Source organism: Lepidochelys kempii, chromosome 1, assembly GCF_965140265.1.
Source record: "Lepidochelys kempii isolate rLepKem1 chromosome 1, rLepKem1.hap2, whole genome shotgun sequence".
NCBI lineage: Eukaryota > Metazoa > Chordata > Testudines > Cheloniidae > Lepidochelys > Lepidochelys kempii.
Window position 1 is genome coordinate 156,036,833 of NC_133256.1, and position 21,594 is coordinate 156,058,426.

General features: G+C 40.8%; 1 protein-coding gene across 5 annotated transcripts in view; it reads left to right on the top strand.

The window, feature by feature from the left end:
- The window catches only part of HSF2BP (heat shock transcription factor 2 binding protein), a 145,109-nt gene that overhangs the window by 19,287 nt on the left and 104,228 nt on the right, over positions 1 to 21,594 (top strand). For 4 of the 5 annotated variants that reach the window (XR_012160726.1, XR_012160721.1, XM_073359320.1 and 1 more), the window contains exons 4-7: positions 3,511 to 3,660; positions 5,544 to 5,682; positions 11,980 to 12,097; positions 21,083 to 21,186. Coding sequence is in view for 2 of the 5 variants with exons in the window: in XM_073359320.1 (XP_073215421.1) it covers positions 3,511 to 3,660; positions 5,544 to 5,682; positions 11,980 to 12,097; positions 21,083 to 21,186 (511 nt within the window). In the remaining 3 variants the exon portion in view is untranslated. The remainder of the gene's footprint in view (positions 1 to 3,510; positions 3,661 to 5,543; positions 5,683 to 11,979; positions 12,098 to 21,082; positions 21,187 to 21,594) is intronic. The other variant, XR_012160725.1, reaches the window with a different exon arrangement.

Genomic DNA, 21,594 nt, shown 5'->3' on the forward strand with positions numbered 1-21,594 from the left:
TGACCCTTGGCGCTGGCATTTGGCATCTGACCTCAGCTTTGATTACTGGTTCTGACTCTGGCTTGACCTCTGGCTCTAGTAACTGGCAGTTGACTCTGGTGCTGACCTTGGCTTTGTTCCCCAAGCTGGATACCTGCTTTGCCCACTAGACCTGACTCCTGCTCTGATTACTAGGCCAAACTGCCTACATCTCGGTCCCTAACAATAACTTCTTTAGGAAATTAAAACACCCTCTGAACCTGAGCAAAATTGGAAGCATACATCTAATCTTTGGTTCACTACTGTCTTCTTAACTAATCACTTTCTAGTTACGTAGTTTATCACTGTTGTAGTCATGAAGTTTGACCCTTCTTGGAAGATGTTGCATAGCACAATAAGTAGTCGGTGTGCATGCACCCATAGTAGAATTGCTTCTTGGAGGGTTGTTAGTGTGTTTTTTGCGGGGTCTGTTTATTCCTCTGGTCTTGTAAATATTATTTCTGGTTTTCATTCATTTGCTATGATGATGTTTATGAACACTGTTTGATTTTTTTGCTGTGGCTTTGCATCCTGACAGGCTTATCCAGTTATAACATTACCAAAGTTATGTCTTATTAATCAACATCAGCATTTCCCTTCCTAAGTGCAAAATGCAAACACTGAATAAATGCAATACAGAAAAGAAGAAAGATAGGAAGAAGGTTCAGTGTATTTGAGCAGAAGATTTGCTGCAAGCTGGTGTCAAAGAAGCTGATGGATCTGATGAGTTTAGAGTAAAGAAAGTAAATTCAACAAACTCATTTTTAAGTTAACAAGATTTTAACGACTGGTTTGAATAACCGACTGCTTGTAGTACACACAGAAAAATTTCGAAAAACTATTTATTTACCAGCAAGAGAAGTCCCAGATTCTTTGGTATCCGTAATTAGTGTAAGTCTATTGAGTAGACTACGGTAACAGAAGATTATATTGTGGATTGATGCTGTAAATATCAATACATTTCATTTGCAAAACAGTGAATCATATGTTGCATTTCCCACTGACAGTAAATTTAATCAACACAAAGGTGGCTATAAGATGTGATGTAGGCAGCTAGATGTGGACATAGGAAAATATCAACAAAGTAGATTTTTAGATGACCAATTATGTGACCTGAGAGATCTAATTAGAGTAATCACTTCTAACAAGAACGTATGAATCTGCAAAGCATTGTGGATGGATGTTATAGCATCCATGGATGTTATAGCATCCTTCCATGTTTATAGCATCTTATCTTTAGGTGAACTTTAACTGTTTCGGTATTTTCAACCCCACAACTTCAAAAATTGAGACAGCCCCCCAAAATTGAGATCCTTAGCTTTGAAATCCTGAGTGTGGTGTTTTTTGTTTTTTTTTTAAATCATATGTTTGGCTCTGTTTTTTTTCTATACTCAAAACTTGTTAAGAAAACATACTCCCTCTCCCCCAGCCCTTATATGTGTGCTGGTGTCAGGATGCGAAACACAAAGGGCACCCACACAAATAGGATGCTTCCTTCTGACATGGACTGTGCTTTCCCCCTTTTTTTACTCTTCAGTTGGTATCCTTTTCTTTACTGGTCCCTACTCCCTCTGCCCAAGGCACTCTCCAAGAGGTGTGGTACAGCCCCCACCTCCATCTTCCTGTTCCCAGTTCCTGGCACCCCAGTCCTGATGTCACTTCCCCAGCCTGTCTAGCACTGCACACGTTGGGATAGTCTGAGTGGCCCAGAAGCCCATACCCGTCACTCCTCATCAGACTCCAGCAGTGCCCCTCCAACTCCCATCCTATACTCCTAGCAGTGCCCTAGCTCCCTCCTCCCTTTTAGGCTTCAGCAAGTGCCCCCCCATCCCAGCCTGCATGAAAAGCTCCTATTCTGGGAGTAGGGCTGTCCTGCAGGGATCCCCCCATCTAAATTAACTTTGCTACCCCAGTGTAGTGGTAATGGGGGATGTGAGACGGTTGCTCCCTACTTCAGAGGGAGAGGTCTTCTCTGGGTATGTCTACACTACAATTAAAAACCCGCGGCTGGCCCGTGCTAGCTGACTCTGGCCAAGGGGCTGTTTAAGTGTGGTGTAGATGTTGGGCTTGGGCAACCTGAGCTCTGGGACCCTCCAACCTCACAGGGTCCTAGAGCCTGGGCTCCAACTTGAGCCTGAACATCTGTACCACAATTAAACAGCCCCTTAGCCCAAGCCCGAATCATCTGTATAATTGCAATGCAGACATTCCCCTCAGTGTTGCATATGTTCTGTTCCCCATTGAGTGGCCAGGTGTGCTCAGGAATTGCCTGGAGCAGCTGTTCTGCTGTCTGTACCACAGGCTGCCAAAGCAAAAGCTGCAGGCTGCAAGTATGAAATTCTGAGGTGCATATGGCTGTTTATTTACAAGCAGCTGCAAAAACTGCCCCCAAATCACAATGCTCAGAGTATCTTCACAAGTGTTAGTAGCTCTGCTCTCTCTTTCCTTGAACCATTGTTCATTATTTAGTGTGATTTTTGGTAGGTTTATATTTAATCTATTTTAGGCATCAATTTGGAAGTATTTTTTAGGATATTGATACCTCTTGGTTTTCTTTGTGGTCTGCTCATGACTTACTTCTTTCTTGTCTGGTCAGGCAATTCTGTCTGATGAGGAAGTAAGGATTAATTTAAGACTGAATGCGACCTGGTAGTATCTTCAGTTCATGTCCCTCTTTCTGCCAACCTTCCATATGGCTGTGAGAAACATTTACTGCTCCAAAATACTTCCAGGTCTTGTTGAATTTACCAATCAAGTGCTGTGTTCTCTGTGCTGATCTATGGCGGAGTGAGCCAAGCACAAAACCAGTTCACCCAGCACTGAAGCAGACAGACCTGGGATGGGACTGCTGCTCCTACACCATGGATGACAGATCTTTGGAGCCCAGTGATCTGTGGTCCTAAGTTTGAAGGCCATCCCAAACATCGGGCCTAGAGCTTACTGCTCCAGGGATCCTGTCTTCCCTGACATGCAGTGGCAGATTAAGTATAGCCTCTAGCTTCTCTGAGATAGGCCACAATTTTTTTCTGGAGCATTTATTCTAGCTCACAAACAACTTTATCTCACATGGCTGAGATACTTAGCAGTTTTTCACAGGACTGCTACCCTAAGACTCACCTGTCTTGCTAAAAGCTCTTGTCTCTCAGTGAGAGATGCAATTCTTTGTGTAGTAGGAGCTAATTCTACTTTAACTTGAACCACTGAGGCTATTGTAGCTGTCATTGTTCAACTCTAGCACTGCTCCATAAATTGCAGGTGGCAGACTCCTAACTCCTGTTGACTTCCCCAGCACACAGCATGGTTACTCAGACTGCTCTGGAGAGAGAATTTAGCTCTGTGGAAGTACTGTGAATTGCCGCATTTTATATATATATGGCCATAATATTGTCTCCCTTTCTCTGTCTTGTGGTAGAAACGTAGTTGGGATACTTTGAAACCAGATGAAATGCCCTTCAGTATTAATCTCCCAAAATTTACTTAAATTAATTTCAGGAGAAATTAGCCCTTCGACAGCAGCTGAATGAGGCAAGACAGCAACTACTGCAACAGGCAGAATATTGTACAGAAATGGGAGCTGCAGTCTGTACTTTGTTATGGGGTGTCTCTAGCAATGAGGAAGCAGTTAAAAACATTCTAGGAGGGGTGAGTACTGCAGGTGTATACATTTTAGTGGGAATGTTTAAGTATTATAGATAGGTAACATGCTTTAAATAATATATCTTAACACATAGGTGTATTTCAGTAATTGAACATATAGCAAAATAAGTCTCTGAATTGTTTATTCTTTTTGGTCTCCAATTTTTATAGTCTATAAATAGTTTAATGTAGAGCAAGCAGGGAACAAACAGTAATTTAATATTTGATGTTACAAGGCACAGATAAGAGGGACATTTTCTTTTCTCATCCGCTATCATCAGACTGAAAATGCAGATTACTGCCATCACAGTGTAAATAATTTTGTAAACCCACCACCAGAGGAAAAAAATCCCTGACATTACTTCAGCAATTCCCTTGCCCACTTATTCTCCAAAGTACGTACCTACCAACCAGTCCTCCCCACCACAGTGCTCATCAGAAAATACGCACAGTCTACCTCTCATGCCATGAAACAAAGGAATTATGGGATGTTTCTTCCTCTGTTCTAGCCCACAAAATTAAAAGTGATAGTTTTACAACCAATTTAAAATGGAGAAGAGTGATAGAGTACTATGACCGACTAAGATCCAAACCCCTGCTGTTGTGGTGAAGGAAGTGTGTGTTTGGAACTACTTAGCCATACTAACATATTTCATTCAAAACATCAATTATGTACTTTCTAAGAGGAATATTCCATGGATCATGATTTTAAAATAGCTGCACTTCGTGCGCATTTATAGTAATAGGCACATAGGATGTGTGGTTGGTTTATGTGAAATATACAAATGTACTGTCCGTGCACCGCGTTAGTCATTATACTGAGGAGGAATTGGCTACTTATTTATCAGTGTCCAGGAATCGTTTGTGTAAAAAAAAAAAAAAAAAAAAAAGTTAAAAGCGTGCCAAGTGTAAATGGATGCAACTGCTCTGGAATTCTCTGGGTGACAAATTGAAATACTGTATACTCCCAATTTTCCCAAACCTTATCATCTGAACCTCTGCATTATCCAAATCCCTTCCTTGTTCCCTGGGATTTGGATAATGGAAAGGTTCGGACAATAGAGCAGAAATTTCCAGCCATGGGAGAGGTAACCCTGCTGGTGAATGGCTCCTGGGGCAGTGCAGGGAGCCCTCCAGAGCCCTGCTGTCACAGGAGCGAGTGAGCAGGGCCATGACAGCACAGCTTCAGAGGGCTCCCTGCACTGCCCTATGGCTGGTGACACCCAGTCCCTGCAGATACAAGGTGCAAGGAATGTTGCAGTCCTGGTGGGTCAGAGTAGAGTCCTGGTCTGCTCTGCCCAAACAGTACAGTCTCCTCCCCAGCACCTTGCAGAGGGTTTCTTGCAGTATCACTCCTGTCCTCTTGATTATCCAAACTCCTGATTATCTGAACAAAATTCATGTCCACCATGCTATTCAGATAATTGGGAGCATACCATAGAAGATACATTTTAGGTATAAATTGATCTTAATTTGTCATTCAGTGGGTGTGCAAATGAGTATAACTTACACAGCTTTATCTTACACTCTGTTATCAGTTGCTTTTTCTGCAATACTGCTTCTGTCCCTAGACATATTTAAGTTGCTCACTTTACTATCACACTAAATGCCACTTAGATGAGCCCAAGTTGCACTACTTTACCATTTATGTAACTCCGCATTTAACAACTTCTGCCATTAATGTAACTGCTGAATTTGGCAGCTGAGTTCTAGTCACTGAAGGATGTCTCTCATAAGGGAGGAGTTCTGCAAGAGACAGTAAATTATAGCATGTAAAGAAATATGACATGTACAGTGGGTAGAGGTAACACCTGTATCCTATCCTGTGTTCCTTTCAGTATTACTTAGTGCAACCTGTAAAAGTGATTGTTTTCCCTCCGCACTTGCAGAGCAAAGCAGTAAAGTTTTTCACAATTACGGGACAAACTATGGAGAGCTTTGTGAGGTCATTAGGTGAAGATACCAAACACCAAGATCTGGATTCTGATGAAAATCAGTTTGTATTAGCTTTGGCAGGCATTGTGACAAGTAAGTCAATTTTGTATGTCAGGACTATATTCCACATGTACTGTAAGGAGCATATATTGCTGTAAATGTGTGATGATGTATATCTAGCTGTTTGACTAAATAACTGATTTTTTAAAATGTTGGTATCATGTATGAATCACCATTCTCTTCAAGTTCTAGAAAACGTCATTGTCTTCTAGCTGTGTTGGTTCTGCCGTGCTAAGAAGAGTAAAACATGATAAAACTTACTTAGTTATTTAAGTTGGTAAATAAGATTCTGAATTCATCCTGGGAGTAGATCTGTTGAAAAGAAAACTCTGCCGTTTAGATTCTCTCTCACTGTAATCTCACTTTGAAATCAGAAGTTTAGACAAGGCTTTCACGTTTAATATAATATTAGTAGAAGACATAAGCTAATTATCTCAACTTCCAGGAGGAATATATGCTTCACAAATGGCTATTAAGGAAGCCTGATATCCTAGGGTGAGAAGTAAAAGATAAGGAAGCCAAAGAACTAACTGTTTACTCTAGGCATGGAAAAAATGTTAAAAACTGTGTGCCCCTGGAATCAACATTGTTGAAGAGGGCCAAACTATTGAGATGGAAGCATTTGGTGAAGACACAAAATTATTTAGGTTAGTCAAAACTAGAGCATTGTGAAGAACTACAGAAAGTCCTAATAAAACTAGGATAACTGGCCAAAATTATGGCAGATGAAATTCAACATTGGCAAGTACAAGATCTTCAAAATAAGAACAACAACATAAATTATTCATACACAGTAGTGGGTTCTGAATTTAATAACCTGTTTTTGGAGTGGGATGGTGGTGATCTAGGTGTCATTGTGGCTAGTTCATTAAGATGTCTAGTAAATGTGAGTAAGATGAAAAACTGTTTTAAGAATAATATAGAAAACATTATGCCCTTCCACAAATTAAAGGTGTAATTTGATTCTGCCTCAGATCACTTCATTTATAAAAGCATAACAGAAATAAAGGTCCAGAGAGTGACAATGACAATGTTTAGAGGTTTGTGGAATGAGGAAGGCTTCAGTGGGAGGAAAAAATAAAAAGAATATTGCCAGTGACTTCAGTGCTGCCAAGATTTCACCTCATATGTCTATTTAATTTGGAAAGGAGAATGTTTAAGGACAAATATGGTAAAGGATACACTGTAATGAATGAATGAACCTTAATCCTGGTTTTGCAACCTTAATATTTTTAAGGTAGGTTTTTTGGATATAATTTCTTAATTAAAAAATGAAAAAAAAATCAGAATTTCCATCATGTGTAACCAGATTGGCCTGCAATTTGGGTCTTCTAGATTAGATTAGGTCTGCTCTAAATTGGGAGATTCTCTTCTCCTTGCCTCCCAACACAAGAACATGAGGGCATTCAATAAAATTGAAAGGTAGCAAATTAAAAACTGATTAAAGGAAATACTTTTTAATTCAACATGTAATTAGATTGTGAAACTCATTGCCACTGGCTGCTGTTGAGGCCAACAATTTAGTAAGATTGAAAGAGGGACTGGATATTTATATAACTAAGAAGATTATCCAGAGTTGTTATAAGAAAAGGAGTACTTGTGGCACCATAGAGACCAAAAAATTTATTTGAGCATAAGCTTTTGTGAGCTACAGCTCACTTCATTGGATGCATGCAGTGGAAAATACAGTGGAGAGATTTTATATACACAGAGAACATGGAACAATGGGTGTTATAGTAGTTATAGTTACTGCAAAAAAGAGTTGTGGAAGGGAGACAATATTTTATGCTTCAGGGTTTAAACCAGTTTTTATCCATTAGGGATTAGAGTGAGATCTTCATGGGGTGAAGATCATTCTATATTTGCCTGCTGTAGGGTTTCTTGCACCTTCCTCTGACTCTTCTGGTGCAGGCCATTGTTGGAGACAGGATACTGAACTAGATGTATAAGTCTGAGCTAGTATGGGAATTCCTATGTTTCTGTGTCTTTTAAGGTACATTTTTATGACGTATGTTGTTACTTCAACTGGTGTTCTCTGTCTTTAATGGGTTCGTTGGGTTCAGCATCCGAAGTGTATTCATGCGAGAGCGATATTTATTGTTATTGAAGTGTCTAACATAAATTTGGGGCTAGCCGCCCGAAGATACAGAGTGGTGAGCAGGACTTTGAACCCAACCAACATATTAGCATTAGTACAGGTCCTGAACCTATTTAAAATGTTTTTGCGCTCTCATCGTCTCCATCCCTTAAAATATTAGCACATACAATGATACTCATACTTTCTGACATTTGTCTTTTTTTTTTTTTTCCATGTAACACTTCATCACCTGAATGTATAAAAATGTCAAGTGGCCATCTGTGATTTTTGTATCAAGATTTTAGATATAAAATTGTCTCTTGAAATTGGTTCAGAGTGGATGATGTAGTAAGTTTGTTAATTATTTTTAATAACAGTAAACCAGTCCAGCAGTGATTTACTCTTCCAAATAACCTAAACCATCAGTTGATTGGCACTCTCAGTTGTGAGCAATGATTTTGCAATCTCAGGTCAGACTGTCAGAAAACAGGGCAGACCCCCCAAACTGGTGGTATATTGTATAATTAGATTTCACCACACCAGTAGCATGTGTGCACTCCTGGATCACTATATTAGTCTTACCATGGAGTCACAAACAGTCCCCTTCGGCTCTCCAGCACATCTTGCTGCCTAGACAAACTAGACGTTGTGATGAAAGGTTATTAAAACCACAAATCACCTCACATTCGTACTCCCAATTCCAAAGGATCGGTCACTTTTCCCTAGTCAATGGATACTCTCAATCTTACACCAAAAACAACACTGACGCCCAGTTTCTTAAGTAATCTAACTAAAGGTTTATTAGCTAAGAAAAATAAATGAGTTACTGAGAAGTTAAAGCAGGTAAAACACATTAACAGGTGAGTCCAAGTAAGTACATCCAAATTGATAGCAGAGATGTAGTAATCTGCTAGTTTTCCCTAAGTCTCTCAGGGTTTATTAAAATAATTCTGGGGATCTCTGTCTACTTGCTCAGTATTCAACCCGGTTAGAATCCAAACAGTTCAGAGATTCAGGATCATTCCCTGGATCCATTCTTAGAATATCAGGGTTGGAAGGGACCTCAGGAGGTCACCTAGTCCAACCCCCTGCTCAGAGCAGGACCGATCCCTGACTAAATCATCCCAGCCACGGCTTTGTCAAGCCTGACCTTAAAAACTTCTAGGGAAGGAGATTCCACCACCTCCCTAGGTAACACATTCCAGTGTTTCACCACCCTCATAGTGAAAAAGTTTTTCCTAATATCCAACCTAAACCTCCCCCACTGCAACTTGAGACCATTACTCCTTGTTCTGTCATCTGCTACCACGGAGAACAGTCTAGAGCCATCCTCTTTGGAACCCCCTTTCAGGTAGTTGAAAGCAGCTATCAAATCCCCCCTCAGTCTTCTCTTCTGAAGACTTAAACATCCCCAGTTCCCTCAGCCTCTCCTCATAACTCATGTGTTCCAGTCCCCTAATCATTTTTGTTGCCCTCCACTGGACTCTTCCCAATTTTTCCACATCCTTCTTGTAGTGTGGGACACAAAACTGGACACAGTACTCCAGATGAGGCCTCACCAATGCCAAATAGAGGGGAATGATCACATCCCTCAATCTGCTGGCAATGCCCCTACTTATACAGCCCAAAATGCCATTGGCCTTCTTGGCAACAAGGGCACACTGCTGACTCATATCCAGCTTCTCGTCCACTGTCACCCCTAGGTCCTTTTCCGCAGAACTGCTGCCTAGCCATTCGGTCCCTAGTCTGTAGCAGTGCATTGGGTTCTTCCGTCCTAAGTGCAGGACCCTGCACTTATCCTTATTGAACCTCATCAGATTTCTTTTGGTCCAATCCTCCAATTTGTCTAGGTCCCTCTGTATCCTATCCCTGCCCTCCAGCGTATCTACCACTCCTCCTAGTTTAGTATCATCTGCAAATTTGCTGAGAGTGCAATCCACACCATCCTCCAGATCATTTATGAAGATATTGAACAAAACCGCTGTCTTACAGCTGTCTTCCCCGGAAAGCAGTTTGGCAAATGTTTCCATTATAGCAGTGGTTCCCAAACTTGTTCCGCCGTTTGTGCAGGGAAAGCCCCTGCCAGGCCGGTTTGTTTACACTACCGCATCTGCAGGTTTGGCCGATCGTGGCTCCCAGTGGCCGCAGTTTGCTGCTCCAGGCCAATAGGAGCTGCTGGAAGCGGCGTGGGCCAAGGGACGTACTGGCCGCTGCTTCCAGCAGCTCCCATTGGCCTGGAGCAGCAAACCGTGGCCAGTGGGAGCTGCTATCGGCCGAACCTGCAGATGCGGCAGGTAAACAAACCGGCCTGGCCCGGCAGGGGCTTTTCCTGCGCAAGCGGCGGAACAAGTTTGGGAACCACTGCATTACAGAATGGGCTTTTCCTCTGTTGACTAAACGCAGACTGGGTCCGTGGATTTCCCATTGTCGAACACAATTACCCATGCTTTGAAGTTAGCATGCTTCATTTATAGTTTCAAGGCTCCAATTCCATTTGATGGTCAATCCAATTACAGAGATATACACAATGCATTTAGTTACAGCAATCCAAACAGTCTTTCATTAGTTTTCATGAAGTTTATACATAAATTAAATTCTCACTAACATACACTTTTGATCTTGATTAAGTACCGGGTATACGTAATGTAATGCGATAGTACAGATTATAGGGAAGTGAAGACAATAACATTAACATATCTTTGATATTCAAATACAAGTGAATTGGCCTATGGTTTTGATTTAAGCTGGTCTCTCAGCATCACACTGAAGTGCTCTGTCAGTGTCACAGTCATTACTTAAAAGAACCCTGCAAATGTTAAAAAAACAGCAGTAAAAAGAGCAAATAGGAAAAAAAAAATGCCTAACACCACCTGCCAGATTTTCTGACAGTAAATCCATTCCAGACAAGGGTTGTAATTTCTAAAACGTCACATGTTTTTGCACTTTTATTTCTCTTTCTTTCCTCCTGTTGGTGAATATATATTCTCCCTTTTTTAACCATTTTGTGATTGATGATAAAGGAAGACTGCATGTATATATACTCATAGTTTTGTCATGTTAATGTAAGAATTACAATATATTTTCTCTTTAAGGGTTCAGTGTGTCAGAATACAATGTAATGGGCCTGATCCTCACCTCACTTACTCCAGTTTTAATACCTGCCATGGCTCTGTAGGTTTCAGTCAAGTTATTCCTGATTTACATCTGTCTGAGGAGAGTCAGGCTCATTTTTTTTAAATGCAAGCTGCTGTAATGTTGTTTTATTCCTCACTGCTTAACATTTGAACTTGTTTTGCTTCCTATAGTCCAATACATTTATTCAAGGGCAAACTGTATCCTTAGCAGAGTAATAGTCTTTCTGCATTTTTTTGCTTATTGTGTTGTCCACTGCATAAGGAAGCACTCCTACAAGAGCAGGGAAGATCTTGTAAGTTGACCTCTGTTGCTGTTTTAGATGTATACTCTAGCCAGGAACGTAGGGGGAACAAATATAAAATAATCTACATCAGTGGTGGGCAACCTGAAGCCCACGGGCTGCATGCAGCCCATCAGGGTAATCTGATTGCAGTCTGCGAGACATTTTGCGGATGTTGAGCATCCGCAGGCACAGACCCCCGCAGCACCCAGTGGCTGTGGTTCACTGTTCCCGGCCAATGGGAGCTGCAGGAAGCAGCGGGCCATAGGGATGTGCTGGCTGCCACTTCCTGCAGCTCCCATTCACCGGGAATGGCAGACCACAGCCACTGGGAGCTGCAGGGGGGCTGTGCCTGCGGATGTTGAGCGTCTGCAAAATGTTTCGCAGACCACAATCAGCTTACCCTGATGGGCCGCAGATTGCCCACCACTGATTTACATCTTCCTTCTTTTAGAACTGAGACTATTAGGGTCAACTTTGCATTATTTCCACAATAGTTCTAGATGCTGACAGTTCAGAGCGTCTTGAATCATACCTGTTTCATAAACTCATTGCATTACAAATTTTGCTGCTGAGCCACCCTGAATACATATTTTAATTAACAATGTATAATTATAAACAGATTTTTGACTGCTAGGTATTGTTTGCTGCTTCGGTAGCATCTTATACAGTTCCATTTTTGCTGTGTCGCTACATTTAGGGAAAGGTTTATAGATGTCATAGCTCAGTCTTCACAGTTCTTACAGGTAGTTAATATTAGATTGTATTAGATATGAACTCATTTTCCTGTTTTTTTTGGAATGTGATTTTTATTATTTTATTTTGTGTTCTGTTGTAGATGTTGCTGCATTGGCATGTGGCCGTGAATTCCTGGTTAATTCAAGTCGGGTGTTGTTGGACACAATGATGCAGCTTCTGGGAGACATGAAGCCAGGACTCTGTACCAAACTGAAAGTGTATGAAGGCCAGATATTTTTTAAATGAAGCATGTTATCTTACAATGTGGACCGTTATTACTGAAGCTCTTTACCTAATGATCCTGTCAAGGAACTGTCCCCATCAGAGCACCCCCTTTGGATACTACTTGGAAAGTAGCATTCATACAGATCCAGTCCTTTTAGCAGGAGCATTTGGTGACAGTCTAGCGGTGGTGGGCTCTCCGCTCTTGTTTTGGCTATATCTCCCCTTTTCCAGAGTCACAGGTGAAACAAACAATCCAAAGGTGACAAAAGGGAAAAATAAAAAGGAAAACCTATAGGTCTCCAGTACAGGTTATCTGATATAGTCCCTTCCCGCTTTTGGCACACGAGATCTGTGTTCCCTTTTTGTGAGGACAGAGACTCTGCTTGCTATCAGGCTTCTTCCTGGAGTTGGGACGCTTAACTGTGCTCTTCTTCAGGGCTGCCCACTACTGAGTGGAGCTTTCCCCTTTCAAACTCCTCTGTTTCTGGCATGACTTGCAGGTGTGGTGTGATGAGGCTTCTCCAGCCCAAAGCAGCGCCTTAGCCTCCATACTGGGGTAGAGTTTACGTACCCTCCCTTTCAAGACAGGGGCAGGGTTGCCATCCCCTGTGCTGGAATTGCTGTCGTTTTGTGAAAAAAAGTCAGCATTTTGATGTAGCTTCCAGGTACTCAACTGACCTGGTAAGGCATAGGGTTGTAGCGGATTATCCTTGGATTGGTGTCTTTCATGGTGTTCAGCCGCCGAAGTGGAGTGTGGTCTGTGATTTTTTAAAAAAAGGATTTCCCAGCAGTTAGCATCCACTGAATCCACAGCCCATTTTGCTGCCAGTGCTTCCTTCTTGATCATGGAGTATATGTTCTCTCTGGGGAACAACTTTTGGTTGATGTACAATATCAGATGTCCTTCCCCCTCAGTTTTTTGCAAAAGGATCAACATTAGTCCTATATGTGAGGCATTTATTTGCAGAATAAATCTCTATGAAAAGTGTGGATTAAAAAGGACTGGCTCCTTACATAAATGCTCCTTCGGTGTCCTAAATGCCTTATCACAGGCTTTTCAACCACTGGACTCTTTCTGGGCATCTGTCCTTTATGAGATCTGTGAGGAGGGTCACAGTAGTGGGGAATCCCAGCACAAAACATCGATAACAGCCTGCAGCTCACAAGAAGTGCCATAATTGGTTGGGCTTTTTTGTCGTGGGAACAGGACAATCCATCAAGACTTGGACCTTGTTCAGTAGGGGTTGTAGTTGGCTTTCTGTCACAGTGTAGCCTAAGTACATGACATTGCAGTTCCCTGCCTTACTGCATCTGTGAGGAACTGGAGTGCTGCTGTGACCGTTCTTAAGCGACTGTCCCAGTCCTGGCAGGAGAGAACTGTATCATCTAAGTAGGCCGCTGCATACTGCCTATGCAGCCAAAAGATTCGGTCCGTTAGCTTCTGGAAAGTTTTGGCTGCCTCAGAGTGACCAAAAACATTTCTTGGACTTGATATAGAACAGTGGTGTGGTGCAGGTTGCCCATCACTGATATAGACCAAAGGATGCGGAAAAAGCTGTTTTCCCCCCAGTTTCTGGCATCAAAGTTATTTTCCAGTACCCTTTCATGAGCTCTAAAGTGGATATATATCTGGCAGTTCTCAGCCATTGTAATAGTTCATCCACTGTTGGCATTGGCTGTGCATTGAATTTTGAAACCACATTGACCTTTCGAAAATCAGCGCAGAAACATGTCATGCCATCAGGTTTTGGCACTAGCACAATACTCCTCCATTCACAGAGTGATTCTTTTACTACTGTATACCTCCTTTGGATACTACTTGGAAAGTAGCAGTCACACAAATCCAGACCTTTTAGCAGGAACGTTCAGTGACAGTCTAGTGGAGGTGGGCTCTCAGCCCTTCTGGCAATTTCTCCCCTTTTCAGAGTCACAGGTGAAACAAAAAATCCGAAGGCAGCAAAAGACGTTAAAGAAAGGGGCAAAGAAAAAAAGAAAACATAGGTAGTTCTGACCAGGATATTGACCTCTTTCTTCAGAGAGGCCCTGGATGGGTTATGGTCCACCTTAGAGTCCTCTGAGTCTCCAGAACAAGTTATAGGATGAGTTTCTTCCTCCTTTTAGCACAGGAGATCTGTGTTTCCTTTTTGTGAGGGCAGAGGTTGCACTAGACATCAGGCCTTCCTGGGAGCTGGGAAGCATAGCACCCTGTATCCTTCCAGGGCTGTCCACTATTGAATGGAACTTCCTCCTTTGAGGCTTCTTGCAGGTGTTGCAGGATGGGGCTACTCCAGCCCCAAGCACCTCCCTAACTCCTTCCATGCTGGTGTGGGGTTTACACACCCCATCACAAATTCATTCATTATTTACTTTACTGGAGAGGAAATATGTCCATTGGAAATAATATTCACAGCATCCATTCCTCATAAATATGCGAGATGTGGTTGCAAGGCTGGTGACTGCATACCAATTCTCCTCAACCAATATTGCAGGCACATCAGTGTCTGTGCAAGGTCTATCAAGCACCAGAATAATAGGTAATGTGGAGATGTGCCCATCCCTGCCTTTGTAAGAGGTAGAGTTGCTGGAATGAATGGTATTTAAGGGAGGCTCAAGTATTAAAGTAGGGAAAAGAACTGAGAGAAATGTAGGACTCCCCCTGTATCACCGTCCAAAATGAAAAATAATCTGTTAAAATACTATGCTTGGTTAGTTAAATAAGTAGTTTACATATGTACCAAAAGTGCATTTGTCTTAGGCCAGCAAAGTGTAAATGACCTCCTGCCACCTTATTACTCACAAGCTGCTATCATCAACATTGGTAAAGGGATGTCTGTAAAGAAGCCCTGTGAGACACATGATCCTATGAAATATTGTAAAGAAAAGACCATGATACATAATCCAAAAACGGAAAAAGTCAGACTTTCCAGTAAATGAAGAAATAAAACATTAACATTCTTTGCCATTTTCTCAGCAATATTACTAATTAATTGAAACAAGTTGTACCTGGGAGGTATGAAATTCAGCTTGTCTTAGACATATGTATATGGCGCTTGGACACTACAGGGATTGGGAACCTTAATATGGTGCTTGTGTAGATAAATATTTTTGATTGATTCATGTGTGCAGTATTTTATTTTAGTAGATATTTGAATGTTGATCTGTGAAAAAGCATAAATATTGAATAACCATGTTGCTAATGATTTGGTGTTTTATGTATATCATTACAGAGTCTCTTAGACATTAAATAATGCTGTTTCCCAAGCGTAGGGTTTAGAAGTCAGCATTCAAAATAGGATAGCCAACTTTCATATTATGTGGTATTTTTCAGAAAGCCCCGATTTCTGGCGTTATATGATTACTTGAGAATTACAACTTTCATTTTTTTAAAATGCAAGTTTCTAGGCCTCATGATTGCAGAGAAAAGTTTGAAAATGTGACCTCTAAGGGCTCAAAATCCATAAGGCAAATAAAAAGAGCCCAGACTTCTACAAATCCCTTGATCGTTAAGCCAATCTTAAGAGTTTTGCGCGGCTGGCTCTTGATTTTTGAACACTTGGCAATATTGTAATCATGCAGTGTTTGAGGGGCTTCTTTTTGGAAATAAGTTTAAAAAATAAGTTCTTTATTGTAAAAACAACTAAAACTGATTGCAAAACAGTTTCTCATGGTAGTGTAATCTCCAGCTACCTTGCAACAGCGATTTTAAAACATGTGCAAGTCAAGCCTACAGACAAACCAAAGACTCAACAGGGGACATTTAGTTTGTAGAATATCAATATATAATGTCCATCAAACTGGGTTAGCATACAGCCTAGAAGAGACACTTCACAAAATCTCATGTGGATCAGAAATTTTAATTCCAAATTAATTTTACAGCGGTGCTACAATAAATTTTACAGTATCTTACACAACGATCATCTTTGATCCTGTTTATATTCTGCATTCGATGAAGACTACTGCCTAATATTTGGTGTTGGATCAAATGCCAAAAAAGAGGATTTATCACAGTCCTGGCGTAAATACCATATTAATGAAAGATTATATGACTGATATTTATGCTTGTTTGCCAATCAAGGTGGCTGGATCCATGTATGATTTGGATTCAAACCAAAGATTCATCACAAACCTGTTTTAAGTGACAAAAAATATTCTCTTCCCACTTGTACCTTGAAACCTGGCTCTTGCAGGCATAGGGTTAGAGAGACTAGGTTTGATAGTCAAACTTGTAAGGCCTGCATGGCTACCAGGCTGACACATGATTTATTTTTGAGAGATCAGTACAAGTAAAAGATGTAGAAACAAGTGTGAGTCAAGACTCCGTAATCAAATGGCATCTTTTCTACGGACTAAAGGAAATGCTGTTCGTTTGTTTTCAACTAATTACTTTATAAATAAGTGTAGCTAGTTCAGAGGTGTGGTGACTAAGTTATGCATTTCCAATTTTTGTTACTTGAGGGGTGGGGGGAAATAATAAAAAGAGTGAGTGGGTTATAATAATAATGAGAAGGGCAAAGGAAAAACAGTGTGTTTATATAGCAAGAATATAAGGGAGCAGTAGAGCTGAAAGTGGCGTAAAGAGCCAAGCAGATTTTCCACATTGTGGTGGTGGTAATAATATACTATTACTTTGGGCTTAGATCTTCTGAGTGGCTAGCAAAATGGGTTTAAATCTCAGGAACTTTCTTCTTCTTCCCCCAACATTCCAACATTTTTAGTTCACCACAACCAGTCCCCTCAGCTCCACACAAAACAAACAAGCGAAAGAAAAATACAAACTAGCAGTGTCCTTCTACATCATTTTTAATCTGTGTGAGATTTCCATTGAGGAACAGATTGAAAGACCATGTCCAAAGATATTAACCTTTTCTGTTGTAAATGGTTATTTTATTTATTGTTTTTATTTTGGCTGATCATGCATAGTTAGAGGTATTGACATTTCATTACTAAAGGCTAAATTCTGCTGCCCAAGTAAGGGCCGTGGAAGCTGTATGAGGAGTGAGGTGCACATGGGTCATGAATGCTGCAGAGCACAGCTCCAGAGCAGCGTCCAGAGCTTGCTGTGGGCCATGACCACAATAGATTCACTGGTCTAAGGGTAAAATTTTAAAAAGTGGCTAAGCAATTTAGGAGCCTAAGTCCCATTTTTAAAGTCATTTAGGTGCCTAGGAGCCTAAGTCTCATTGAAAGTACATGAGAGTTAGGCTCCTAAGCGAGTTCTGAAAATGAGACATAGACTCCTAAGTCACGTAGGAGCTTTACAGTTTTTTTACCCTAGCTCTCTGTGTAGAAGTTGCACAGTAAAATGCAAACGTACTGCAACCTGGTTTTAAGAGCCCTTAAAGTTGGAAAAAATAGCTTTGTAGTGTGGACGGGTGCAGGGCTAAACCAATCTAATGCTGCTAAATCCAACCTAAACTCATAGTGTAGACCAGGTCCTAGAGAAGATATATAGAAAAGAGAGAGTGGAAAGACAAACTAAAAAGGGAGTGGACTTATAAAACAACTATCAGCATTAGAGTACACTATTTTTTCAATCACTTCAGATTCTCCTGGCTAGGAGTTTGCAGCACACTAGTGGCCTAGAGCGCTGAACACTCTCTCTCATTGACTTCAGTGATTTTGTGTGTGCTCAACACCTTTGAATATTTAGGTCATAAACCTGTTGGAAATAATTGAAGAAAAAAGAAACAAAATCAGAATAAATGGACATTAAGCTCTTCAGAGTGTTGCTCGTTAAGCAAAAAGGTTCATAAAACTTTTCATCTTAGAATATAAAAAAATAAAATCATGTGGCAAGTGTGGAAGGCAATGTAATAACACACATCAGATATTCTATTTAGCTCAGCAAAGAGTGCAACAAAAGTTTAGTGGCAATACAGTCTCTACATCGAGTATTATCAGTAGTTTGATAGCTTTGAAGAAAGAAGATCTTGCCTGTGTCCTGGGTTCCCCAAAAGGTCTAGAACTACTTCAAATAACTTCCATATTTGGTCTTATTTCTGAGTAACTTGTATAATACAGGCATCACATTTCTGTATATAAAACTATCCAGCATGAATTTTATTTTATCTTATAACATTGCATTAGCAGTCTTACAGTTAAAGCTGAGATGACACCTATTTAGTAATCCCTTTTTCAGTGGCTTTCAGCATTTTCAATTTACTGAAATTTTTCCTGCTTATCTCTTCTGAAAGTAGACCTTTCTGGGAGAAATTCGATGGCTTGGTCAGATACAGTAAGCATTCACTTTACGTGAACATGGGTGGATCGGGGAATATGTTTTTCGTCTATGAGGAAAAGTTGAAAATTTTTGGTTTGTTTTAAGATTTAAATTTGTCATGGATGTCGTCCTAAAAGTTGACTAGGGATGTTGCTATGTTAGGAAGACAAATTATAAAATACAGTTTTTGAGGCTTTGAAAATATATGACTGAGCTTAGCACTTACTGAGTGTTTGCATTTTCATTCTGCTGCATAAACATTAAATGTAGTTTGACTTTAAAAATGTTTGTGATGCCATGTCAAATTTGTTTGATTTATAAATAAAATGTTTTTTCTAACTGCTAGTCCCAGAGACTCAACCTGTGATCTGAAAGCTAAGCTGGGTTCTTTCCTTTTCAGACATCAACACCAAACACCAAAAATAAAAAGGCCAACAAAAGCCTTCAGTTACATCCTCTGAAAACCCACTGAAGGCTTGTGGGGTTGCACAGGTGTTAAGGTAATCGGAGGCAGTGAAGTTATGCAGGTATAACTGAGAGCATCATTTGGCTTGCATCATCTTTGTGACTGCTAGTGATGTGTGCAAAGGCAAGAGTGTGTTTTGACTCAGATGCAGATTGAATTTGCAGGGCTGGCAATTAAAAGAAAATCTTTTTACTTGTAGACTGAGCAAATTTGATGTGGAATCCATGAGGCACAATAAACCCATGATGACATTTTAAGAGTCAAAAATACATTTTTCACAGTATAGCCACGGTTTAAGGACCAAATTGTCTGGCCCTGTGTGAATGTGAAGGCATTTGGGGGAGCACATAGAGACATTGACAAGGACTGTACTATATGGCTGGTGGGTGCAAGTACTGATCTAGGCTGGAACTGCCAGGGACCATCCTCTCTGACCTGGTAAAGGACTCCTAAACACATTTCAGAGGGTGGCAGAACAGTGGCTTCCTTCTCAGTTCCCCTATGCAGGAATGGATAAGTTCCCATCCTGTCACATTATCGGAGTCGTGTTAAGTTGTACTTGGAGGGGCCCTGGGTAGATGCTTGAAGAAGGATGGTTTAAGTAATTTCCATGATGCCAGGGGCAGATTCTGTGCTGTACTTTCTGGGAGGTGCAGCCCAGGGGGCAGTGGTGGCTTTACATCACTGTTGCATCCTCATTTCAGCCCTTGGCATAAATTAGAGCAGCCCTGCAGCAGTCCAGAATCCCTTGGAGTACTATGCGCTGTGGATATGTCCCCTCCCTCTGTATCTGCTTTGGTGCAGGCCCTATGCTAGGGCTGATGAGGGAGGCTGCCTAAGTCCTATGCTGCTCCTATTTCAGGGGACTTCTCCAACCTCTTGCAAGTCTTATATGTTGCCAGAGCTGGGGCCAGAATCATCCCCTTCACTCTTGACATTTGGATTGGCAGTTAGCTGAGAAAACAGTACACTCCAGGCTTGTTGCTTTTCTGTGGCTGCAACAGTTACTCTTAGTGGCTTATATATGTTGGCCCTGAATTTTGCCTGGCTGCTTCATGCCTAAGCAAGCGTGAGCAGGGAAACAAGAAGTGTCTCTTCTCCCATAATACCCCCTTGCCTTCTGCACAGAAGCCAGACATACAGTCCTTATGAGTCCCTTCAGCAAAGACTCTAGAGTCCAGTGCTTCTGCTAGCCCTAGACTTAACAGTGTGGGATGAAAAAAAGATGGGTGTGGCCCCTACCCTGTCCACAACAGCCAGTGGAGTTGGCTCTGTTTGGCAGAAGATACTACTGTGCCTTCTTTAAGGGTGGCACTCCAGGAGGCGTTGTGCCTGCCTGGGATAATTTCATCGTCCCACTGGCTATTAAGACACATTGCTTGGCAAAGAGAGTGTACTACAATGGAGTCTCACCTTTTCTCTTTTAATAACCTCTCTGTTGGATTTTGTTTTAGAGTGTGCTTTACCTGTAGCCTGATCCCTTAAAGTGTTGAGTGACCTCAGCTCCCACTGAAGTCAGGGTGCTCAGCACCTCTTAGATTCGGGACAGCTGCTTTATCAGAATGTCTTCCAGAGAACAGGTTTAACCTCATAATATAGAATGACTGACTGCTGCTTTAATTGGTATAGAATTAGCATAAACTTTGTTTGACAGGGACACGAGTGGCCAGTGTCAGACGATTAAGAGATGCATAGCTAGGTATTTAAGATGTGAAATTCTAAGCTGCTGTGGTTTTTTTTTTTTAAAAAATACAGAATTTGTCAAAGATCAAAAGAACCATGAATGAAATGCAGCAAATTTCATTTAGTTCTTTTGATTCATTATAGTAATTGTTATAAAATCTTTGCAGCCTTTTTTTTTCTTAAGTGGCCCTTTCATTTGTTGAGACAAGCAGCTTAATCAGGATGATAGGCTTCCTTCTGGGGAGTCCCAGTTAAGAGGATTCTGTTGCATATGGTGAGTGATCATGTAAGGCCAAATCCTGCTTGCCCTACTCATGTTAATAGTCCCATTCAGTTCAGAGAAATTTAAATGCTGCTAAATTGACTGACTTTTACATATTTTTAAAATATTTTGATTTTATAAATTTAAATAAAGTCTCACACACTGTTGCATTCATGTAGCTGTATGTGTATAATATGACATAAGTACATATCTTTGTATCTTATAGAGGTTGAAATATGTATCTGTATCTAGCCAGCTGTAGATGCTTATCGTAAGTATTGGATGCAGTTATTGTAATGCGATGCAGTTAAAGAAGCAATTTAATCACCTTTTTAATTTTATTTTAGGCTAATTCTGATGTCACTGTACAATGTGAGCATCAACGTGAAAGGCTTGAAGTACATTAGTGAAAGTCCAGGTTTTATTCCATTACTTTGGTGGCTATTGAACGGTAAGATTGTTACAACAGTTCAAATTGTGGACTTTTTGATAATAGCTGTTAATACATACAGATAATAGCCGAGTAGAAATTCGGATCTGTGACCTTGTTCTATTTAAATTTTATGAGATAATAAAGATCCAAAGAGAGGGAAATAACTGAAGGAATGAATATAAGTATTTCTATCAATGATTCTAGTGTATAACATTCAATTCATGTAAGAGTTATTGATGGCAGTATCCCAGTGTGGAGAGGGGAGGAATCTGATAAAGCAAATGGAAGACAGCCACCTGTACTTGCATCTATGAACTTTAAAATAGATATCTTTGATCTATGAGACACTATAAAAATGTAATTGCTGAAAACTATGTAGGGCAAGGTCAGTCTGTCTTTGATCTTGAAACAAATTAACCTTTGCAA